We start from the raw sequence: 14,737 nt of genomic DNA, 5'->3' as shown, positions 1-14,737 counted from the left end.
TGAAACAAAGGTGGTCGAGATGAAAACTCAAGAAAAGACCCATGCCAAACTCCCTGATCCCCATATCCCCTGTAGAAAGGAGATTGGCAAGGCACGTCAGGCACAGTAGGAGCAGGGAAATGCTGCCCCACAGCCACGGAACAAGTACTGGGTGGACGGAGCCCCCCTGGCACAAACGGCAGCCAAAGTTGTCCAGAGGAGCCACCTTGTGTGCCCAGAGGAGTTGTAATCCCGTAAACTGGAGCTGGGCAAAGACCACAAGACGTGTTGAGAGCCGTTCCAGAGTGTGATGAGTAGGAACCTGAGTCATCCTGGAGAGAACCCCTGGAACACACACCCGGAGACATAGAGAGGGACTGAACCGACCCAGCAGGCCCAGAGTCAGAAAAGAAGTTCAAAACTGCCGCAGAACTGCGGAAACAATATACTAGAAACCCTGAGGCACACCCCACCAAACAAAAGGAAGGTGGGCCCTACACCTACAGGGCGGTCCTAGCATAAGTAGGAACACAGAAATGGGTACCCTACAATAGTAGTGGAGTACTAAAACTGTGGACATGAAAGAACCGCAGATATCCAAGGGACCCGCAGGGAGGGAGGTATGCCTCTAGCAGACCAACAGTGCAACCTGAGAAAGGAGAACAGAGTGAATGCTGCTGACACTGAAAAAGTCCCTGGGACTTACAGAAAAAAAGCCCACACCCCATCTCCTAATGGCGCCAGACCCCAGGAGATGAAGACAGAACCTCAGGAGATGAAGAAAGAATGTGGAGCAGGCAAAATGCAGACACAGTGTGACCTCTAGGTAGAAAGGGTCCCAAGAACCCACGGGTACACACTCTGCGGAACTACACCTGGAAAGGAGACACTGCACTGCAGCCGCAGCAGCGGCAGAAAATGGGAAGTTGACCAGGTGGATTAGAACCCCATGCAGACACAGTCTGGCTATGTGGCAAAGGGACCATGGCCATGCTGGGTCCCGCACATGGAAACAAACCGTGAGGAGAAAAAACAGCCTGTAGACAGAGCAGCAGGCAGCAGAGAGGGAACTGGCCAAGTAGGTAACCCTGTAAACTAGCATGTGGAGCAATGTATAAGGCCCATGGATAACATGGGGAGACACACAAAACTATGCTATGGTAGTGGGTAACCTGAACCACCGCCCATGGGGTGAAAATGTATGGTAGTTGACCAGACATAGTAAGTCCTGTGGAAACCCATCTGGTTGAGAGGTATCGAATTCCTGAGCATCCAGGGTCACTCCAATCAACCTCCAACAAAAACGGGGTACTGGAGTGTGGCCTAACCAAACGTCTACCCCAGTGGTGTAGAACCCCAACAGACAAAGACTGTCCGGCTGGAATCAATCCCAAATACTTGCAGGGACCCTGCTTCAGATCCCTCACCCAGCAGTGAAGGTACGGGGAAACCTGTCTAGTTCCACGGCAGCCCAGAGGTTAGAGACCAATGGCGGTGGAACCAGTGTAGACAACAGTCTGACTGAACAAGAACCCCCCAGGCATCTGACGAAAAGGGAACAAATCAGACAGGCGATAACTGTGCCCTTCGTCATAGGTGGGAGGGCGGGGAGACAGAGAAACCCCACCCTTTGGAAGATATAGGGAGGCAGAGGAGAGGAGCCGTGGAATGCATCCCTGACATCCTGCATAATGTTTCTGGGTCACGCAGGGTCAAGTAATACATATACCGTGCACAGAAAAGGAGTACTGGAACTCCAGTCGCAAAAACATCAGCCATGCGCCGTGTGAAAGACGGCAGAAGAAAAAATGCAGACAACTGTCTGGCTGGCTAGTATGGGCCCACAGTGGACAGTGAGTCATTCCGCAGACACCTCGCACAGCGGAGAGGTATCGAGACACCAGTCACAGATACAACGGCCGTGATATGTGTGACAGGCAGTATAGTAAACCAAGCAGACCGCTGTCTGGCTTACTAGTATGGAACCATAGAGAACTATAGAGAACATCGAGTCATTCCGTCTGATGGCTCACAGTAGTGAGGTACCGGAAGGCTAGACAACGATACACCCGCCAAGTGATGTGTAACAGATGGTGTCTGAAACCATGCAGACCACTGTCTGGATTAGTGTAATGGGTCCATAGAAGACAAGGAGTAAATTCATCGGCACCATGTACAGCAGTGAGGTAGCGGAATCCAGTTGCAGATACATCAGCCATATGCTGTATGACAGGCGGTGTAGGTAACCATGCAGATCACTGTCTGGCTTACTGGTATGGATCCATAGTAAATAATGGGACACTCCGACTGAAGCCTCACAAGCAGCGAGGTACCGAAACGCCAGCTGCAGATGCACCAGCAGTTTGACGTATGACAGGCGGAGTAGGCAACCATGCAGACCACTGTCTGGCTTACTGGTATGGGTCTGTAGTAGACAACGATTCATCCCATCGGCACCTCGCCCAGTGGTGAGGCAGCGGATCTCCAGCCGCAGATACATCAGTCGTTTAAAGTAAGACAGGTAGTGTAAGCCACCATGCAGACCTCTGTCTGGCTTACTGGTATGGGTCTACAGTAGATAATGGGACGCTCCATCGGACACCTCCAACAGTAGTGAGGTACCGGGACTGCAGCCGCAGATACAGCAGCCGATGATGTATGACAGGTGGTGTATCGGGCCCTCGCATCAGCAGGGGGGTACCGAGCGGGAGCCGCGGACGCGGCAGCCATGAAATGAGTAGTAGGTGACACTACCGTATGGCATAGTGATATCAGGTCTAATGCATGCCACGCAGGAATATTCCCGAGGACCGTGTTCTGGATGCAAAGAGATGGACTAGGTATGAGCAACCATAGAAATCACACTGTAATACAAGTGTTGGCCACCAGAGGGAACCAATTACCACCAAATGATCTAAATGACCATTTTTTATTTTATTTTAAGCCCCTGGAGGAGTGACGGCTCATAGCAGTGCTAAAAGTGCCAAGCCGCCGCCACGGGGCAATAGCGGGCTGGACCGCAAGCTCCTGCCGGGCTGCTGCGGCGGGAGCGAAGCACCGCTGCCCTCCCCGACCCCGCAATGGGGAAGGAGGGCGGGACAATAACTTCCAGCAGCGCGCGAGCCTCTGATCTCCCGGTGTGAGCGCTGAGACGGGGGGGGGGGGGGGGAGGAAAAGAAGCAGAAGGGCGAAACTATCCGCCGTAGCGCTGGGACAGTGGGATCAAGGAAACAGAGAGGCGGCCATGTGCCGCCAGGGAACTGGCCTCCCTGCGGCGAAAATTCTACAGCTCCCGCTGTATATCGCTGTCGGCTCGCACAGTGCAGTCGGCACCTGTATAGAGAAATAGCCGTCGAGAAGGAACAGCCAGGCTGTTCAGAAGTGAGCCAGCACAAGCTCCTGTGGAGGGAGCCGCTACAAAATGTCGGCGACTGTCCTCCACAGGACCTAATATGTATAAAACACTGCTCCCCCCAGGGGACCTGAGGGACCCCCCAATATGAACCCCCCCCCCCAATAAAGGACAGAGTCCCTAAGAACCCCCAATCCAGGACCCACAGGTAGAGGAAGGTAGGGAGCACAACGGGAGAGGGGGGGGGGGGGGAATATATACTCACCTGTCTTCTTATACTCACCTACTATACTCAGCCAGTCTTATAGTCACCTGCATCACGTCATGCTGCTACAGACCAAGACGAGCAGGGAAAATAGGGGGGTTCCGGACCCAAGGTGCGACCCCAAAGTGCTGGCCATTGGCGGGAAGGGGTTAACAGTGCATTTGTATGTATATGTCCCGTGCCCCTTAGCCGCATGTTGGCGGGAACGGGTTAATGGTGCATTTGTATTTTATGTCCCGTGCCCCTTAGCCGCATATGGGGGAACAGGTAGCGCCATGCTCCTGAACCCCCACGTTAAAAAGGAAACAAAAGGGAATAAAGAATCTAACTAAACAGCCCTTACAAAAAAATTATAAAAAAAGACAAGGTCTGGAGAGCTCCAGACCTGTGTCTGACCTCCTAGATGACACTAGTTAAAACTGATTACCTCACTGCAGGTGGGCGGGTATATCCTTTCCTAGTGTCAGCGCCTCCTAGTGGCAAGAGCATATACCCCATCAGTTAGGTGTCCCCCAATGAAGAGGGACTGAGAAAACAGAAAATTTTGAGCTACATAGCCTCTTTATGTATGTGGTGCTTTTATGTTATGGATGTATCATGTGTTTTGCTGTATACATACAATGACTGTTTGTGCCTGTCATTTTCACAAGAAAACCATGTAATGCAGACTAGACAGTCTAAGGCTGCTTTCACACTGTGAAATAGTTCCGTTTAGGAACTTCCGTCACCAGTTCCGTCACTATATCGGCAAAACCCGGCCGTTACAAAACCCATGACGGCCGTGACTAAATTGCATTGCAGCCTATGGGGTTTTGTAACTGCCCGTTTGCACCCGTATATGCCCGTAATTCATTACGGGCATTATACAGTGACGGGACATCGTGGCGGAAAAATTACTGCATGCAGTCATTTTTCTGCCATGATGTCCCGTCACTGTATAACGCCCGTAATGAATTACGGGCATATACGGGTGCAAATGAGCAGTTACAAAACCCCATAGACTGCAATTTAGTCACGGCAGTTAGGGGTTTTGTAACGGCCGGGTTTCGCCGATATAGTGACGGAACTGGTGACGGAAGTTCCTAAACGGAACTATTTCACAGTGTGAAAGCAGCCTAAGTTCACATTGAATGGACCCTGTGCACAATAGACACCGCCAGGTGCAGACAGATCTCACTGACTTGAATAGGGTCAGTCTAGTGTCTGTTATTTTAGGTGAGTTGAGAAAAATACTTGACATGCACTATTTTTTTCTCAGTTCAACTCCCTTTAGCAGAGCTCAGCGGTGATTTGCACAAGCCCAAAGAATGTCACAAATTTATCAGTTGCTCATGCTGTTAAATTTTAGGAACTTTAGTTTGCTTTAAAGGGAAACTGACCCGCACCAACTTAATATGCAGGATATATAGTGCTGGTGACCCTTTTTCTAAAGAGGTTTACCTAATCCAAATATGTCCAGCTGTTCAGAAAGGATAAGCAAAAAAGGATTTATACTTATTTTCAGAAACTAGCAATGGGGGCATTTTAATTTCTGTATTATGATTGCAAATCCATGGTAACGCTCCCACTGCTAGTCTCTGCAAATTAGCATAAATACATTTTGTTCATATCTTCTGAACAGCTGGACGGATTCGGATGAGGTAAACAGAATCAACTGCACTAAAAAAAGTAACCACTTATCTTCTGAAATGTTTAGGGTTAAAAAGGGTTTTCTACCAGAAGGTAAATTACATTTAGGTTGTACAACAGATCAAACATTAAAGTTATGTTTTCTGTATGTTTTCTCAGTGCTAACATAGCTACATGACATAATAAAGGTTGGTCAGCATATGTTTGGTCAATTTAATACAACTCTGTGACCTACACATCAATTGCAAAAACTATTATATATTTTGTTTTGTTGGTACATTATTTAGTGTTGATACTCACTTTTAGTGTAATCCTGCTGTTGGTAACTTCAATAATCATAGGTAGTATTTCCGGAATCTGCTCATCCTCTAGGAAAGGTCCTATATGAGTTAGAGCAGAAACAGGCATCTCTGACCTGAAGTCTTGAATATGTAATCGTAAAAAGCCATTATGTACAGCAAGTGGAGAAAGGTGGGCTGCAGCAGGACCAAGATCAAACTTCAAAATCAGATGTGGAGAAGATTTTGTTGTAACAGGGGGACTTGCTAAAAGATCTATTAAAATATAAAAAAGGATAGATTTAGAGTATCATACACTGCAAAATGAGAATCAAATTACTTAACACGTTCTTTATAACTTTAATGCAAACACAAGGGTGAGGGACAGCTGGGCATATTTTATGAAAAACTATGCATGGACAACAGAATACTATTAATTTGTTTTTATGTCAGTGCATTTCTATTTATACACTAAGTTTTAAATATGATTTTCTGTTCCTGTATAGAGGTGTAACTTTGTTTGTTATTTGCCTCTGGACACCTTCGATATTTGTATGCACTAAGTATTCCACTGCGTAATTTTTCGATTGAGCATGTATAAAGTATTTTAAATATTACTGCACGTCCACAACATTATTATTGGGAACAACAGGGGGTGCCAGTATCGGACTCTATTCCTTTTAATATACGGTATTTATGACACTATAGAGGGATTGCATAAGCTATAGGGTACGTTCACATATGGGTATTTTCTGCTGCAGATCTGCTTAGTAGATTTTGCTACCCATTAAAGTCAATGAGCAGCAAATCTGCAGCAAAAATATGTATGTGTGAATGTACCTTTAATGTATATCTTATTGTGCAGCAATTTCAAAAACTAGGGTTTCCTTCCAGCCCTCTTGCAGGGAGCATATGGTATGTGTTCACACTGGTGTGGTTCTGTGTGTCAGTCATTGTTGCTGTGGTGCTCAGTCTGTGGGCGGCGCGGCCCAGAGCTGGGGGCTTGGTCAGGCAGCAGTGTGTCATCACTGCTGCTTGGTGTTGCAGCAGAGGTGTCCGCCGCCTGGCTACGTCAGTGTTAGTTAATAAATATTTTTTCACAAATATGGATGCTGGAACCTCTAACTTTGTTCTACAAGAGAAGGATCCTGTGTGTGGAGGCCCTAACTATATTATGAACGGGGCATTACTCCATTCTCACATTTACCTTTTAAATCTTCCAATTTCTTAGCACAGCTGATGTCTAAAGCTTTAACAGTAACAGACAAATCATCCTCAAAAAGCCGTGAAACAGAGTAAACATTGTAAAGGGCCACTGTAAGAATCTAGAATAAAGAACCAAAATGTACTGTAAGTCAACAAAAAATTCATTGATTCACACACACACACACACACACACACTTGTTTTTAACTACTATTTGACATCCATTTCAAACCTGCTGTGGTTCAGGGCCTTCTGTACTTTGTGATGCATCATCTTGTTCTGGTAAAACACTTTCTCCGTCGACAATCATTTCTAATTTAAAAAACAACAAAAACAAAAACAATGAGAATTTGGGGAGAACTTACCAATATTGTTAAATGTTACCAAAGAGTGTGCACAAAACTTGGTCCACAACAAAAACTGGATAGATTTTGCACACAACAACCAATCACAGCTCAGCTTTTACTTTACCAGAGCTTGTTAAGATAAGGAGTCTGAGCTGTGATTGATTGCTATGGACAAAATCTCTCCAGTTCTCTCTACAGTTTAATAAATCAGGGCCACAGAGTTTTGAAGAAAGATGCCACAGCAGTTTTCTTGAGACAAAACTAGGAGTGAATCAAACAGGAAGTAGTACAAGTATCCTGGTGCACTAAGTCACATCGCATCTGGACATCCATTTACAGCCATTGTCCTTAAGGGGTTAAAAAGATATGTAAAAAAAAAAACCTACTATGTAATGTGCATAAGTAGGAAGCATCTATCTTGGTGGTTAGGATTGAACAAATCAGCATCTTGGGCTACAGATTTAGCAACTTAGAAGAAATATTCCTGTTTGCATCCCATCGAGCTGGATATTCCTTGCTTTTGCTACTAATTGAGACCGGAGGCATTGCCAGTTAGTCCGTGCGAGGTGTGGGAGACATTGCGGAGGTGAGCCGTCTAATCTGCTTGACTATTGTCTACACCACAAGATCGCTGGTTGGTAATGGCTTTCATGGCAACCAGGGGACTAATGAAGGCCCCCAGCTTTGCCATGTATGTGCATCTATTCGTCCTTGTCAGCATTATGTTAATAGGCATTAATAAAGTAGTAGTGAATGTATTGTATGAGCAATCAGAATATTGTAAGTTAAATATATAAACATACACATTTTTTCCGATAAAAAAACCCATTCATATAAAGCATAAAAAAGACACAAATGTGTTACAGCCACATGCATATTCACCAGTCTAATTATTTTTCCAGGGATTTTTGCTAAAAAAAAGTTATTAAAACTTATATAAACTGCAAAATAGTGTCATTAAAAAGTACAATTGTCCTGCAAAAAATAAGCTTCAATGCAGCTATGTCAACAGAATAAAAAGTTACAGCTCTTGGACAATGGAAAAACGAAGAGAATCGTATGAACTTGCCTGCATCTAATTTTAATATGAAATTCTCAGTAGTTTCACTGTCCAAAGACAACACATCCAGACCATCTATAGAGAGAGTATCTAAAGACTGTGTACGAATGAGGGCTGAACTCATCCGATTATGCGGCATATCAACATCTCTAAAAAAAAAAAAAAAAAAATTATATATATATATATATATATATATATATATACACACACATATATATATATATATATATATATAAAATATATTGTCAATATCATGTACTAAACAATATAGATGGTAAATTATAAAAAAAAAAAGAAATTATAATAGAAAGGAAAAGAAAACAAGTGTTATCAGAAAGAAAAAGTAATCAAGATGACAAGACTAGGGAAAAGTAAAAACACACCATTGAGAGAAATACCAAAAATGTGAACACCAGTGAAAAATGTTTAGGTGAAGTAGCACACACTTATGTTTTGTATCACTCAGAAAGCGCTGCATACGTTCCTTTCCAAGGCTAAAAGTCTCACGGGTCAAACCAAGTGTGCTAAGCAAAGTGTCACGTGCAAACTCCTTCCCCAGTAAAAGGTCTTCTTTTGTCTGTACAGCTTCAACCTTCCCCAGTAGTCTGTCTTTTATCAAATCATCTTTTTCTTCATTATTGTTCTGTTGAGTCAATACATCCTCAGGTTCTTTGCCTCGCTCAGGACAAAGAAAAGTATCTACAAGTTCAATTTTATTTGTTAGTTGTGTCTTGTTTGCTCCTTTTTCACAAGTCATTGCCTCTTTCACCAGTTCAGATCCTACAAGACTGCTCCTTTCAGAGTCTTCTGGTTGCACGGGGGATACAGGGGAGATTGAGGCAGGAAGTAAAAGAGAAACAGTGACAACTGGTATTTTCATTCCAACACATATTTTCATATGGTGGGAAGGGGACATATGTATTAAAAAATCCAACTGTGAATTTGCTGTTTGTTTCAAGTTATCAATTAAAGCCTGCAACTGTTCCTGAAAACGTAACATGGTTAGGTAATGATAATGATTCAATTGTAGTCGTATTACATCATCCACATTGATAATGATTTGAAGCTCTAGTTCAGGAAGTAAAAGGCAGGCCAGGGCTGTAAAAGGCATATGATGTAACAGTATCTCATGCTTAACAATCCCTCCCTCAAAATGAAAAGACAAGCCAGCACTGTGTAAAGTCCACATTGATGTTTGTTGAGTATCAGAAGATGGATACAAGTGGGAAAGAAATACTGGATGCAGGGGTCCTGGAGGCCAATGAAAATCTTCATGTGCTGCAAAGGATCGAAAGATGCTTTGAAGTAGATTTAGATTTGAGCCTGGTGCCTGACGTGTGTTAGTGAGGGTAACTGAGGAGAGATGGGCACAAATAGAAGATGGTCTATCAGGTGGACTGTAGGCAGGAGCTGTCACAGGAAAACTAAGCTGTAAGAAAGAGGAGATAGAAAAAAAGGAAATGATGGTGGAAAAATAAAGCAATTTAATTTTAATTTAACAAAAAATGAAGACAAACCTTAAGGTTGAATCCATCTAGACGCACATCTCTATCCTCCATTGCTCCTTCATTCACCATACTACTTACATCTGTTAACTGCTGTAAGTAATGTGACAAATCTAGCATAAAAATATTTAACCAAAGAATGGACTGGGTAGCAAGGTATAGAAGCAGACCATGGAGCTGTATGTATAAAGCAGGAGGAGGAACTGCAATAAGAGAAAATTACTAAGATCAGAAAAACAGACACATACAGACACATAGAGACAACTATAAGGCTGGGACCACAAACAGCATTTAAAAAAAAATAAAAAATAAAAAAAAGGATCATCGCAATTTATTGACTACTACCTGGAAGACACTCTCCTGGTAGACGGTAATACTCCATGTATTGGAGATGGACAGCAGAAGAAGCACTTGGAATATGATGGCATGAAAGAAGAGGTGGTCTTTCAGGGGTCTGTCCAGATGAAGATACCTTTAAAATAAAAGTAACTGCAATTACATAGAATAAAAACTAACAAAAATTTACAGTTCAGGAAGCCTGTTAAACCACAATGCACCAAAGATACAAGATAAAACTAGACAGAAAGACAGACAGAGATAAAGAGATAGATAGATCAAATACACACATACAACATTTCAGGCTGCATCCAAACAGCACAGTAACACACCAGTCCGACATATTCTATTTTCCTACCTGATGAATATCCAAATCATCAATCCTAATAAGCACAGAACGAAAGTAGAGAGAAGGTTGCTTTGCATTCCCTGTTTACATATGAAAAAGAGATCCTAGTTAATTAAAGAGAAGGAATCTGAACAAAATAAACAATGTAAAAAAAAAAACATAAAAATGGTACCTTGCTCATTATTTGGAGAAGGAATTTTTCCTAACATGCTAACGTTAAAGTCTTCCTTGGCTTGTCTTTCTTTTGTAAGATCCTGAGTCCACTGCTCGCAAGTAGTCATTACAGGGGAATGACGATTCCAATGGGCACAGCTCTGTCCTATGAGATGAAGCACATGTTATTGTATATGCTTTTGCTAATTTGTGTCGCATAATGGTCATAAGGTTTAGTGAGGGTGAACAGGCTGACAATTTCCCTTTAAATAATTTAGGCATTAAATAAACTTCTTTGTCTAATGAGTAATGCGGCAGCCTGTAAGTCGGTCACATAGAATAATACAGTATAACACTAAATATGTAATTTGGGGGGGGGGGGGGGGGGATAGTACATGAACTTCCTCCCATGGACTTTACAATAAATAAAAAATATTTTATATTAATACGTAGCCATTACTGCAGCATTATATGACAATTGAAATACTACATTTAAGTCCATATTATAAATAAATAAACTACATTTAGAATGTAGTGGTGGTGGTCCAACTGTTTGGACCTTCATCAAATCACTAAAATGGGCAAGCCCAGTGGGTACTCCACTGACCAGCGTTTGGAACTAAATGTTCTGAACACTGTTTTCACACTGCGGGGTTCGGCCACTCCCCTCATGACATCAAAGCCACGTACCCAGTACCAGTTTATGGGAGGGGGTGTGACGGCGTCATGCCCCCTCCCTTTGACTTGCATCGACATCCTGAGGGACGTGGCCGACCCCTGCAGCGTGAAAACAGCGTTCGGAACTAGTTCCGGACGCTGACCAGTGGAGTACCCCTTTAAAGAGAACCATGGTTAATCGTGTGTAATCTAAAACCATTTAAAGCCAGTAGCAAAAGTAAAAAACAGCACAGCACTCAATCGTTTCTGATTGTAACAGATTTTAACTTTTTTAAAGGAGTACAATGGTAGTTTTTTTTATTTTTTATTATTATTCTCTGTGCTCTGGCTGCAAAACTATACAAAACAAACTTTAACTCACCTGCCTAAGTTCCCCCCCGTTGCTCCGATATCAGTGTCCCGTTCTCCAGTTCCTGTCTTCCTCCAGTTCCTGCGGGTTGGCGAGTCCCACTGCTCTTAGCGTATCACCGGCTGCAGCGGGACAATGCTGCATCCTGTGATATGCTGAGAGCAGTGTGACTCACCGACCCGCTAAAAGCGGAAGAAGACAGGGACCGGAGAACGAGACCGATATCGGAGCAACGGGGGAATGTAGGCAGGTGAGTTAAAGTTTGTTTTGTATAGTTTTGCAGCCCGGGCCCAGGGAATAATAAAAAAATAAAAACACACCATAGTACTCCTTTAAATATACCTCAGCAAACTACACAGGGCAATGAAACACACACATATAAAAATTCTTCATACCTTCTTTGTGGGTAGGATAATAGTCTAAAATGATTTTCCGGAAAGTCATTTGTACCGCTCCTCCGGACACTAAATAGAAACAAACAAGACTATTATGTCTTTTTTATAACACAATTAGAATTAAAAATGTGAGAAACCAAATATCTATTAAAGACGTAGCATGGCATACTCTACAACTGAATCTGACATTGGGCTTGGAAGCAACTTCAAGCTAGGCACCATAATTGATGAGGCAACCATCTCGCATGCAGCATGTTTCATGTATCAGTCAAATTAACTGAAACAGGACCCATGCACAATACTCACTGGGCATCTGATAATTGTGTTGGCAACTGGAATGTCAAGCATGGAATTATTCTGCATCAGATTTCAGATCGAATGAGAGTTATTCCTGATTTAATGCAACTTTAGATGTCATCTCAAATCTGCTACTAAATCAGCATACACCGGTTCAAGCAACATCTGCTATATACAGTATGTCAACAATACATGCTTGTATACAAGAAAATGTGTACACAAAAATACAGTAACATGTCAAATTTTAATGGGACAAAAATATGCCATGAGAATTACCTGTTTATTAATTATTCTTATAACGTTGACTCAAAGTTGCCTATGCTTCCATTAAAATTGGGTTTTCCAACTAAGCAAAGTTGGTAAAATCAGTAATGGAGTACAAATGTGCTGTATTTTAGGTCAAATTAACTATATTCCTGCATAGTTCTTCTCCCCCATGGATCTGATCACTTCCTTGTTTCCTCTCAGAACTGTGACCATGCTCCTGCCATGCAACAGGGCACACACTTTCCTAAAATCTGCTTTGCTTATATGAACAGTGAAGACCACTTGCCAATACTTTCAAATGAAACTGACAGCCTGTTCAACTGCACTAAACCCAATGCACTTGGTTATAGTGTGGAAAACAGGAGTAACACTATCTCTCACTTACATGAATCAGTCCAGTAGTTCCAAAGTTATGCCCGTCTGTTCTATGCTAACTCGATTTTGTGCACCATGAAGGTGGGGAGCAAGCCTGCCGAGCTTCCCAGCCTTCTCAATATGCCATACAATGCCTGCCTCTGAAATAAATATGCAATTTTCTTCATTCCAACATCCTAGTGACATGAGAACCTGCGGGCACATGAGGGATCTGCTATGGCACGGCTCAGTCGCTACAGCCTAAAGAGCAGCACCTGCACTCTGCTACAATAGCAGAGCACTTACGTGACCATGGGCTCTCACATCACTAAAACATGAAAATGAAGAAAATGACATATTCATATCAGGGAAGGGCATATTGAGGAGGCAGGGAAGCTCGGCATGCTGGCTTCCCGCCTACATAGCGCACAGAAAACCTTAACAAGAGAACAACAGGGAGGCATAACTTTGAAACTACTGGATCGATTTATGTAAGTGACATCGTTTTACTCCTGTTCCCCCGCACTATAACCCAGTGTTTAAAAGATTGCAGTTAGAGATGAGCGAACTTACAGTAAATTCGATTCGTCACGAACTTCTCGGCTCGGCAGTTGATGACTTATCCTGCGTAAATTAGTTCAGCTTTCAGGTGCTCTGGTGGGCTGGAAAAGGTGGATACAGTCCTAGGAGACTCTTTCCTAGGAATGTATCCACCTTTTCCAGCCCACCGGAGCACCTGAAGGCTGAACTAATTTACGCAGGATAAGTCATCAACTGGCGAGCAGAGAAGTTCGTGACGAATCGAATTTACTGTAAGTATGCTCATCTCTAATTGCAGTTGAACTGAGCACGTGTGACTGTTTTAATGAGTGGTAACCAAAGGTCAAGGCCGGTTTTAGACAAAGTGTGGCCCTGGGCATAACTAAAAGCGGGGCCCCAAATGCTAAAATATTGTAACAACAATACAGTCACGTTCAGACAATTCAGGTAGAGTGGCATGCTAGGAACATTGTTAGTCTTAAACAATCAGGGGCACATGCCACAAGAAATATGTCCCCTCTAAAAACACACAAAATATTTATATGCATAGTTATCAATAGTTATCAAATAATAACACTACAGTGGTGTGGAATTCATTTCACCTAACGCCGAGGACTTTTAGTTCCAAGCACTGGGCGGGTGCATTTTTTTCATGTTTAGCCCTGCTTCAGGCAAGCTGCAGAGCCAGAGAGAAGGCCAGTGGCAGCTGCCAAACATATCTAGTGTTCACACAGCGGAATGTCCGTGCGGAATTCCACAGGAATATTCTGGATGGACATTCGGCTGCAGGAGATTGCTATTGATTTCAATGGAATTCTGCTGCACTGTTTCCATGGTGGAATTTCCGCTACAAAAACATGTTTCTGCCATGGAAATCCCGATTCCGGAGTCCACAAAAAGAACAGACGTGTCTATTCTTTTTGTGGATTTAGCTTTGAAATGCATTGCCATCTATTTCCAAGCGGTCCTAGCAAACTATTCAAATGTGCGAAAAGTCCTCACGTGTTTTCCAGATGGCAATTCCGGACATTTTACACTGTGTGAACATAGCCTTACAACCACAGCTATCCCTGCATGCCCCCTCTACAAAAGATTACTGGCCTAAAGGGTATGGAGTGATGTTCCACAGGTGTGGAGTTAATTTACTACATGTCCCGTTTCTTTAAATAGCACAGGGTAATGTGGTGGCCCAGTACAGAATCTGTCATTCTGTACACCTGCCCACACACATGGCATAACATCCCACAAATTTCACACACGTTCCCACACCACAGACCTGGCCTCTATACGTTATTTCCCACCCTCAGACTTCCGTCCAGAGTCCCAGCTGACTGAGCTCACTCGGGGCTAGCATCATGCTGTGTCCACTGCGCACACGCAACTTCTTGCTGTCTACTCTA

At 43.3% G+C, this 14,737-nt stretch overlaps 1 protein-coding gene across 2 annotated transcripts in view; it reads right to left on the bottom strand.

The window, feature by feature from the left end:
• The window catches only part of LOC130356323 (bridge-like lipid transfer protein family member 3A), a 101,506-nt gene extending 87,484 nt beyond the window's left edge, over positions 1-14,022 (bottom strand). The window contains exons 1-11 of one of the 2 annotated variants that reach the window (XM_056557660.1): positions 13,940-14,022; positions 11,880-11,948; positions 10,477-10,623; positions 10,314-10,384; positions 9,965-10,091; positions 9,632-9,822; positions 8,561-9,543; positions 8,124-8,263; positions 6,940-7,019; positions 6,711-6,828; positions 5,526-5,779 (exon numbers count right to left, since the gene is read on the bottom strand). In XM_056557660.1, the coding sequence (XP_056413635.1) occupies positions 5,526-5,779; positions 6,711-6,828; positions 6,940-7,019; positions 8,124-8,263; positions 8,561-9,543; positions 9,632-9,822; positions 9,965-10,091; positions 10,314-10,384; positions 10,477-10,623; positions 11,880-11,928 (2,160 nt within the window). In that variant the 5' untranslated portion in view covers positions 11,929-11,948; positions 13,940-14,022. The remainder of the gene's footprint in view (positions 1-5,525; positions 5,780-6,710; positions 6,829-6,939; positions 7,020-8,123; positions 8,264-8,560; positions 9,544-9,631; positions 9,823-9,964; positions 10,092-10,313; positions 10,385-10,476; positions 10,624-11,879; positions 11,949-13,939) is intronic. The other variant, XM_056557659.1, reaches the window with a different exon arrangement.
• Positions 14,023-14,737: the final 715 nt, after the last annotated feature.

The sequence above is a fragment of the Hyla sarda genome, chromosome 2 (genome assembly GCF_029499605.1).
Source record: "Hyla sarda isolate aHylSar1 chromosome 2, aHylSar1.hap1, whole genome shotgun sequence".
In the NCBI taxonomy this organism is placed as follows: Eukaryota; Metazoa; Chordata; class Amphibia; order Anura; family Hylidae; genus Hyla; species Hyla sarda.
This window is presented reverse-complemented; position numbering and strand designations above follow the sequence as displayed.